Source organism: Ahaetulla prasina, chromosome 2, assembly GCF_028640845.1.
Source record: "Ahaetulla prasina isolate Xishuangbanna chromosome 2, ASM2864084v1, whole genome shotgun sequence".
NCBI lineage: Eukaryota > Metazoa > Chordata > Lepidosauria > Squamata > Colubridae > Ahaetulla > Ahaetulla prasina.
The window spans coordinates 158,988,334-158,998,825 of record NC_080540.1 but is presented as its reverse complement, the minus strand read 5'-3'; the positions used below and the strand labels follow the sequence as shown (position 1 = coordinate 158,998,825).

At 46.3% G+C, this 10,492-nt stretch overlaps 1 protein-coding gene across 1 annotated transcript; it reads left to right on the top strand.

The window, feature by feature from the left end:
* The first annotated feature begins 5,477 nt into the window (after positions 1-5,477).
* On the top strand, positions 5,478-9,477 carry BCDIN3D (BCDIN3 domain containing RNA methyltransferase). The gene is made up of 2 exons (XM_058166204.1): positions 5,478-5,736; positions 6,720-9,477. The coding sequence occupies exons 1-2, from the start codon at positions 5,518-5,520 to the stop codon at positions 7,302-7,304; spliced, it is 804 nt and encodes a 267-aa protein (XP_058022187.1). The 5' UTR covers positions 5,478-5,517; the 3' UTR covers positions 7,305-9,477.
* Positions 9,478-10,492: the final 1,015 nt, after the last annotated feature.

Below are 10,492 nucleotides of genomic sequence, written 5' to 3'. Positions count from 1 at the left end.
CCACTGCGGTCCCGAGGTCATCGACATCGCGGAAGCCCTGGCAGAGCCAACGCCGGTACAATCGGTATCGTGGCAAACTCTGCAAACCCTGCTAAAAAACCATTTCGCGCCAACGCCGTCCAAATACGTGCGGCGTTTTGAATTTGGAGAGCGCCGACAGCTAGAGGGCGAATCCATCGGCGACTACATGGCCGCCCTGCGGAAAGCCTCCAAAGACTGTGGGTACCGAGACCTGGACGAGGCGCTGCTGGAGCAACTCATCCGGGGGGTCAGAGACATGCGTTTGCGGAGGCGGCTGCTATCAAAAAGCAATCTAACGCTGGCAAACGCCTTGGACGAAGCCAGAGCGCATGAAATGTCCACCCAAGCGGCGGAGACCCTGCAAAAGCCTCTCACACCAAAGGCGAGCACAAAGTCAACCCCGGTGCACCAAGAAGAGATCCAAACCGAATCTGACGGTGAGGATGAGGAAGGGGTGTGTCGAACCGAGAAACGCGGCAAAGAGGACCGGGACGAATGCGGAAGTTGCGGAGGTCAACACCAGCGCCAACACTGCAAGTTCAAGGACGCTACATGTCGGCGGTGCGAGAAGAAAGGGCACCTAGCTCAAGTCTGTCGAGCTCCCCAACCTTCCCGCCGAAAATTCAAATTGGCCAATCAGAGCGCGGGAGCGGCAAGGCGACCCGCGATTGGCGCAAACAAAAAAGGCGCGAATTCGAATCAAACAACTGTGGTCATAGGCCGCGCCTCAACCCGAGTGGAGAAGAAAATCTTCACCAAGCCCAAAATAGAAGGAGTACGGTGCCGACTCGAAGTGGACACCGGGTCAGCGATCACCATCATGTCCTGGGACACTTTGGCAAAATCGTTGCCATCAGTCGCGAAGCGCCACCTGCAAACACAACGGCTACGAGTCCACGACTACCAAGGGAATCGCATCCCTGTTCGAGGGACCACCTCTGTCCGAGTCGAGTACGGACCACACAAGAAGACCCTGCCCATCACGATCGTCGAAGGGACCCTGCCTAGTTTGTTGGGACTAGACTGGTTTCGTGCACTGGGCATGGGAGTGACTGGCATCTACAGAAGTGACTGTAATCTGAAAGACATACTCATGAGCAGTTCAAGATGTCTTCAAGGACTGCCTGGGCAAGTACAAGGGACCCCTATTTCCTTCAACTTAGACCCCAGGTAGCCCCATTAGGTTAAAGGCAAGGAGAGTCCTTTTGCCCTTAAACCTAAAATTGACAAGGAGCTAGATAAGCTCATAAATCAGGGATTCTGGTGCCAGTCGATCACGCAAAGTGGGAGACGCCAATCGTCACCCAGTAAAACCAGATGGGTCAATTAGAATCTGCGCTGACTACAAGGCGGCGTTAAACAAAGCCTTACAGAAAAGCGCTTGCCAGTTCCGTGGTGCAACACTTGCTGCACTCTTTGGGGCAAGGGCAAGTCTTTGCAAAGTTAGACTTGGCTCAAGCCTACCAACAACTGCCCGTGACGCCAACACAGCCGAAGCCCAAGCGATTGTAACTCACAGGGGTGCTTTCAAGTGTACCCGATTACAATTTGGGGTGAGTGTGGCACCAGGGCTGTTCAAAACTTAATGGAACGACTTCTGCAAGGGCTCCAAGGGTAGTTCCCTACTTGATGATGTATTGATATCAGCAGAAACGTAGAGGAATTGGGGAGCGCTTGAGAAAGTTCTGGGCATTTTCGGTCAGCGGATTAAAGGTTAAAGTGAACAAATGCCAGATAGGGGTAGAATCCGTCAATTCTTGGGCTACCGAATAGACAAGAAGGAATTCACCCACTGAGAGCAAGGTCAAGGCAATCAGAAAGGCTCCAGCGCCCAAAAACAAAACAGAGCTACAGGCATTCCTGGGGCTAGTGAATTTTCTGTGGTTTTTAAAAACAAAGCGACGTTGCTGAACCGCTGCATAAGCTTCTGGGAAAGAATACTGTTTGGTCTTGGGGAAAGTCGGAAGCTAGGGCTTTCGAGCAGTAAAAACCTACTCTCGGCGATAGCCTGCTGATCCAGTATCGTAGCTCATTGCCATTATTACTGGTTTTGCGATGCCTCCCCTTACGGGTGGGGCTGTGCTCAGCCACAGACTTCCAAACGGCACAGAAGCCCCTATAGCCTTCTACTCCAGAACGATGTCCTCCACAGAGAGGAACTATAGCCAGTTAGATAAGGAAGCGCTAGCAATTGTGTCAGGGTAAAAGTTTCACGAATATGTTTTTGGGAGAAACTTTGAAATTGTTACTGACCACAGACCGCTGTTAGGGATACTGGCTGGCGATCACCAACGCCTGTGGCACTTTCGCCACGATTGACCCGATGGACTATTTTCTTAGCCGCTTATTCCTACAAGCTGCAGCATCGACCGGGAAAAGAAGTGGGGCATGCGGACGCTTAAGCAGATGCCCACTACCAGGGCGATCGAAGACCCCACTCCGGGACGCCCATCCTGCTAATTGACTCTTTGGACTCTGGCCCAGTCACATCTAAGGAGGTGGCTCGGGCATCATACCGGGACATTACTTTGAGGACTGTACTAGGTTGGGTACAAAGGGGGTGGCCCGCTGCGCCGGGCGAACGGTTTAAGGAATTTGTAAAAAAACGTGGGGAACTCTCGGCTCAAGGGGGGTGCCTGCTATGGGGCGATCGAGTGGTGATTCCAGAGAAATTGAGGGAAAGGGTATTGGACCTCCTCCACGAGGGTCACCCAGGGATCGTAAGGATGAAGGGGCTAGCAAGAAGCTATGTTTGGTGGCCACTCATGGACTCAGAAATTGCTGAGAGGGTAGGAAAATGCCAGGCTTGCCAAGAGTCCAGACCTCTACCCCCAACGGCCCCAGTCAGGGAATGGGAAAAATCCCAAGGGCCCTGGTCAAGAATCCACATTGATTTTGCTGGCCCTTTCCACGGCCAAACCTTCCTAGTGGTAGTCGACGCTTTCTCTAAATGGTTGGAGATCATTCTCATGAAATCCATGACAGCCGAGGCAGTAATCGCAGCCCTGCGCCACCTATTCGCAACCCACGGGTTGCCTGACACGCTAGTATCCGACAACGGCCCGCAATTCACGGCAACCCAGTTTGAGGAATACCTGGCAGATGAGGGCATCCGACATGCCCTCTCTGCGCCTTTCCACCCTGCGTCGAATGGCCTTGCAGAGCGTTCCGTCCGGAGCGCTAAGGAGGCATTGTCCAGACTCAAGCCAGGCGACTGGCAAACAAAGATAGATTTCTTTCTGGCCGTTCAGCATAGAACCCCCAGCACTGCTACAGGCAGAAGCCCAGCCGAATTATTGATGGGACGGAAGCTCCGGTGCCCACTTGACCATTTAAATCCCCATTACACACCAGAGGGTTACAAAGGGGAACTGGAAAAAACGAGAGAAATGGGCATAGGCGACCGAGTGTGGGCCCGCAACTATGGGGACGGCCCAAGTTGGCTAGCAGGGCAAATCATAAAAGCAACCGGTCCAAAATCATACTTAGTTGAGTTAAAAAACAACCGAGTATGGAGGCGCCACATAGATCAGATAAGGAAACGAATAGCCGAACAAACCGAGATAATTGAGACAGATCATGACCACTCATTCTTTGAACCCACAGCTGACCATAACCCGGGGGAGGCGCAAGACTTAGCTGAGTTCCCGGAGGTCCAGCGACGCCATCAGGTTCCCGATGGAAATGGCAGGGAAAACTCTGCAAGTAATCCAAGGCCGGATGGCCTAGAAAAAGAGTCTGCAAGTAATCCAGGGCCGGATGGCCTAGAGAAAGAGCTGGGAGGAGCAAACAGCCCCTCCGACCAGCTCAACCCACTCCCAAGGACTGAACCGCGCAGGTCCGAAAGAATCAGGAGACGCCCAGGTTATTTGCGTGACTACGTCGAAAAATAACATGTAAATAATATGTAAATAGAGGTAAAGTGTTTTCTGGGAGGGGAGGAGTGTTATGTATCTTTAAATATTTTGGCGGGAAACAAGCACGTTGCTGATTGGTTGAAGCCGCCGGTTAAACAGTATATAAGGAGAGGTTTTTCCCCAGCCAGGTTGCTGGGTTCACCATATATTAAAGAGCTGTTGTCACTACCCTGGTCTCCAGCCTCGTTACTTCCCGAACTTAACACCAGGTATGCTTGGTACGCAGCAGGAGCAGGAAGATGGCAAAATTCAGCTGGGGTGGCAGGGCCTGCTGGGTGCAAGGGACCTAGATGGGAGAGGGAGATCGGCAAGTGTGGGGAATGGAAATGCCCCTGTGGTCATAAGAGCTGGTGGGCTGGCTCAGTGAGTAAGGCGCTGAGCATGTCGATCAGAAAAGTCGGCAGTTTGGCGGTTCAAATCCCTAGTATAGGTCTCCTGCGTGAGCAGACAGTTGGACTAGATGACCTCCAAAGCTCCTTCCAACTGTCAGTTATATAACCGAATTTTGATCATGTGATCACAGGGTTGCTGCAACAGCCGTACCTTCAAGGACCATTAATCAGTCTCTTTGTTCAGCACTACCAGAACTTCAAATGGTCAGAGTGAATGGTCAGAAGTCAGGACTACCTGTAATCACTGTGTATAGTTTGAGGTCTACTGACTAAACATTACCTTTCTAATAATGTAAAACAATGTTAAAGAAAAAGGAGGGTTTGAGTTCTATGACACCGTTATTTAACCTATATTGGGGAAAAACCCTGCTTCCATCCATCTGCCAGTTAGAACCTTAAAGGCGTACATTGTCCTTTAGTCTTGTGCCTCACATCCATTTTCTGGCACCACAATTTGTAGTTCAGTCCCTGCAAACTGGGATGATGCAAACCTCTGATGGCGGTGTCAGAAGATCCACAGATCAGATTGCTCCAGATTCATGGTGCATCTGTTTTTATTTATTTTTTAGAGCAGGGGTCTCCAACCTTGGTCCCTTTAAGACTTGTGGACTTCAACTCCCAGAGTCCCTCAGCCAGCAAAGCTGGCTGAGGAACTCTGGGAGTTGAAGTCCACAAGTCTTAAAGGGACCAAGGTTGGAGACCCTGTTTTAGAGGATTTATATGACCACCCACTTACTTTCAGTCACTCTAGGGCCGCTTTACAAAAAAAAAAAAAAAAGACTCCTCGGAGATAGCCTGATCCTATGCTAACTTATTCAGAAGCAAGCCCTCCACACGTTCGCAGTGCTTCTGCCGTTCACCCTTCCTCTTTTTTTTGCCCACTCCTTTTGCAGCCACCACGTAGTCCCGATTTTTTTTTTTTTTGCAAGCCAGGCTGCCGAAACAAAAAAACGAAACAAAACAAAAAACCCCATCTGTTGAAACCTCAAAGCGAACGCGAGCGGGGGAGGGGGGGATGGTGGGGAAAAAAAAAACAACAACCTCAAAAACTACGGGCTTCGATCCCTTCCTTTCTTCCTTTCCTGTTTAAAAGCTTTGCTATATTAACCCGTCCCTTTTTTTTTCCCCGGAACCTTTGTTGCTGCTGCTCCGTTCCTAGTCGGAACGAAAAGCTACTGGCCCCTAACATGGCCGCGCCCGTGAGCGCGTGTTGCAAGGTTCTTGCCGACGCCGAGCCCCCGGTTCTGCCAGGCGGGGCGGCGCCGTACGGAAATTTCCCCAACTACTCTTGGTTCCATCCGCCCGAGGGACGCGTCTCCCTCTTACCTGCGACGCTTTTAAGCGAGCTGTTCCCAAACCCGCGTGCGGGTCCCCTTTTGGGCCTGGATGTTGGATGCAATTCGGGGGTAAGAAAGAGAAGGAGCGGGAGGGGAGGTCTCAGTATCTTTGCATATGCAGCAGCTGCTTCCCCGTTGGTTTCTTCTTGCTTGCAAATGGGCATTCAGCTCTTGCGCAGGCAATCCATTATTTTCATATTACTCTGGTCGTTATTGATCCCGGCCTCAATCTCTCGAAGTCCAGAGAACCCAACTTGCAAAGCGTATCTGGCAAATCCAGGCTATCTATAATTCGAAAAAATTGCAAAGCATTTTTTTTTTTTGGTGTAGGTCAGGTTTTTCCATTCCTGGTATGTTCCAAATGTGTTGGAACCGATTCAACTCATCAATTCCCTGACAATGATTGGGGAAGACAAGGGATGATTTGACATTATAGTTCAGCCCAATGGTGAAATCCAAGTTTTTTTACTACCAGTTCTGTGGTTGTGGCTTGGTGGGCGTGGCAGGGGAAGGATACTGTAAAATCCCCATTCCCTCCCCACTTCAGGGGATGGATACTGCAAAATCCCCATTCCCTCCCCACTCCTGGGGGAAGGATATTGCAAAATCTCCATTCCCACCCCACTCTGGGGTCAGCCAGAGGTGGTGTTTGCCGGTTCTCTGAACTGCTGAAAATTTCCACTACTGGTTCTCCAGAACCTGCTGGATTTCACCCCTGGTTCAGCCACATATAAATTTGGCTGAACTATAATGTCAAATCATCCCTTGTCTATAGGTGCCTCACTTCAAGAAACCCCTAAGAAATAGAATGCTTATATAGATAGTATGATTTAGACTTGTGTAGGTGGCCGGATTTTCTTTATGGGGTTAGCCAGTTAGCCAGGATGGACTCAGCCAGTGTTCTATTGAATCTGACTTTCTGGATTTATGAACTATGGTTTGTTTGAACTTTGTTTAAGATCATAGAGGCGCAATTACATTTAGTCTATGGGTGGGTACCTAGGAAAAGATTAGAGCAAAAGTTGAGAGATTTCTTTCTTTCCTCTCTTCAGGAACTCAGTGTCGCCCTCTATAAGCATCTCCTTGGCTTTAACCATACTAACCCGGAGCATTCTGTGAATGGAAAGGACTTCCGCCTCCTCTGCTGTGACATTGATGCAAACCTGATTGAGAGAGCCAAGCAATACAGCCCTTTCCCTGGTTCCATTTCCTACACCACTCTCGATATCATGGACCCCAGTGCAAGAGAGACTCTGCTGACCTCCTACTTGAACAAGTTTGGTCGCTGTTGGTTTGACATTTGCTTCTGCATGTCTATAACTATGTGGATCCATCTGAATCATGGGGACAGTGGTCTGGTGAAATTCTTATCTTTCCTTGTGACTCAATGTACGTATTTACTTCTTGAACCCCAGCCATGGAAATGCTACCGTGCAGCTGCTCGACGCCTGAGGAAGTTGGGCCGGAATGACTTTGACCATTTCCATTCGCTCACCATCAAAGGGAACATGGCTGAGAAAATAACTCAGATCTTGACGAGAGACTGTGCCATGGAGTTTGTGTGTTGCTTTGGAAGCACTAGCTGGGACAGGAGCCTCTTGTTGTTTAAATCAAAAGAGAAAAAACATTTGAGATAATTCATGATTTGTATATTCTTGTTGAAGGGGCTCGATGATGATGATGATGTCATCGATGGCATGATAGCTTGTTGAGGTGGTGTGATGGTATTGGCATTCTATGCATTTTAGCATATAGCCATACTGGCCATATGACCATGGAAAATGTCTTTGGACAACACTGGGTCCCTCAGCCGAGAAAGAGAGATGAGCAAAACCCCCTAGATTTGGACACAACTGGACAGGAAAATCTTTAACCCACATTCTGGCATTTAATCAAAGGGAAAATGGCAGGTTATTGAGAGAACCAAGTCTTTTGCCATGTTGTTATTGAGCTGTAAGAATAACATGGGGTCTTGAAAATCATACATTTTAATATCAGAAATTATTTTCCAAATTTACTGATACACCTTGACTCTTGGTGTAGTCTCAAAATTTTGGAGACAGATCTTGCACAGAGAATTCCCACTAGATGGGAACAAAATTTAATGTTTTTGGTCCTCTAGCAACAGGAAAATAAGATATGCTTGATTTTGGTATTTCACAATTTTAATGATTCTTTTCTCATCACAGAAATTTGATTTCTGTTAAATAAAGCCACATATCATTTTTTCTTTTGGCGCTATACTGGTTCTGTATTCCTTGATAAACTTTATATTTTGACAATATAAATGGCAATGCTTTTTAGGGAGAATTGTTGAAGCATGCTCAAGCCCTTCAGAACTGGGAAGTGGGCTGAATGCTATTCAACTGCATTGATAAAACTTCCCTTCCTCCTTCGGTTTGAAGGCACATGATAGAATGAATGAATTTCAATGTGGCAAACCAGATTCACATAAGTCTTTGTTGGTATCCCAGACTCCGCTTTCATTTGCTTTCTTTTCAAAGCAACACAGAAGTGTGAAGTGACAAGAACCACAGGAAGAGCCTGCTTAAACCCTCAGAATAATTCTATAGAGGGAATTTATCTTGCGCAGAAAAGAAGATAAAGAATATTCACATATTCTCCTGTTCAGCCTTCCACACAAACATCTCCCCCTTATGGGTGATTCTGAAATGCAGTAAGCAAATTCAAAACAGGTACAGTGATAGATTATGCATAGCTGGGTATTCTTGCACCACTGTGAATGGCTAGGGGAGTACCAAAGGCAACTGGACTTTCTTGGTTTTTTTCCTTGGGAAAAAAAAAGTTTCGCTTTTCATCCAAGAAGCTTCTTCATTTTCAGTACTGAACGACTATGACCTGGATGATTTGAGAATCTCCATAGATATGCTAGCAAAACCAGCAAAATAATTATATTGCTACAATCCTCACTGCTGTGTTTTATGTGTTTGCAATCAGGGTGTGTGTATTTCCTTCTTGACTCCTGCTTGAAAATAGGTGGCTGTTGCGGCTAGGAGGGTCTTAGCGCAACTTTGTACTGTATTATCAGTTATACCCATTTCTGAATCAGGAGGCTGTGCTCTCAGTTACTCATGCTCTGGTCACCTTCCAAATGGACTTTACATGGGGCTCCCCTGCCCTAGAAGAGTATCCCAAAGCTTCAACTGGTGCAAAATGTGTAGTGGGCAGTTATATATGCTCCTAAAATTGCACATGTTAAATCTCTGTTTTGTGAACTGCATTGGTTGCCAGTTTACTTCCAGATTCAATGGGTTGGTTTTAACTTTTAAAGTCCTAGATAGCATGAGGCTCGGTTATTGGAAAGATTACATCTTCTTGGTTATGTTTACCTGTCTCCTCAGGTCTGATAGGAGGGGCTTATCAGGCATAAAAGAGATGGAAGGAGAGTTGCACTTTCAGGCTTGCAAGATTCTGTTAATGAAGTCTCACAATAAAGCAGATTTAGCCCATCTAACTGTGTTTCAAATCTTTTTTTTTTTTATAAAAAAGTTTTATTTTTACATTCATATCCAACAACTCATCCAATGTACAGTCATATACAATTAGTCGGGCTTGCCCAGTCACCACCCCCTTCTTTTAACTCTCTTCCCTCTTCTACCTTCTACTTTCCAGACCTTCCTCTCCTTCTCTTATCTACATCCTCTCCTCCCTCGACCCTATACCTTCCTTCTCCCTCTTCTACCCCTCTTCCTTCCTCTTCTTCCTCTTCTCCCCCTCTTCTCCTGTTCCCTACCTCCTACTCTCTCCTCCTTTCTCCCTCCCCACCATTCTAAAATGGTAGCTGGGCAGACCCGACCTTACATTAATTATATTTATACATCTTCAATAATCCCTGTACATTAACCATCACTCCATCCTCTACCCTCAACCCCCCAATTCCCCCTTACCCCCCAACTTCCCAGAACAAAATGCAGGGTATCAAAACTAACAATCATAATCCAAAATAAATCTTAAATTATAATCTCTAGTCACTCCACACATGATCACACTCTCAATTCCCTTCTCCTCCAATTCTCCTTCAAAGATATATCTAATACAAAATATTTCCTAAATTTACTCATATGCTATTTGATATTTTTTTATCTGATACTTATTTTGAATATAATCAATCCACATTTTCCATTCTAAAATATATTTTTCTTGTGTATAGTCTTTCAAATAAGCAGAAATTTTTGCCGTTTCTGCCAGATTTGATACTTTAAGTGTCCATTCTTCAATTGTAGGTAATTCTTCTTTCTTCCAATATTGAGCAATCAAAAGTCTTGCGGCTGTTATTAAGTTCAAAATCAATTTAGTCTCTATAGCAGTACAATCCATAATTATTCCTAGTGGAAAGAACTGCGGAGTAAACTTAATCTTCTTTTTCAGAATGTTCTGCATAATCCACCATACTTTAATCCAAAATGCTTTAATTTTTTTACAAGACCACCATATATGGTAATAAGTGGCATCTTCACAATCACATCTCCAACATTTAGCCTGTACATTAGGATACATACATGACAACTTTTTGGGGTCTAAATGCCATCTATAAAACAATGTTTCAAATCTTAGCTGGGAAGGCTGGCAGTAAGCTTGAGGATCCCATGGAAATAGAGAGCCCATGAAACGGCTATACAACAACTGCCCTGTTTGGAGACCATTTGAAGTTATGACAATGCTGAAAAAGAATTTTACAAATGGCTGACAACAGATGGTTTCACTTAATAACCATGTTGCTTATCAATGGAATTGTCAGTCCGGATTGTGGTTGTTAAAACAAGAACTAGCTATATTGCATGTATCTGAAGGCACTCTTCTGTTG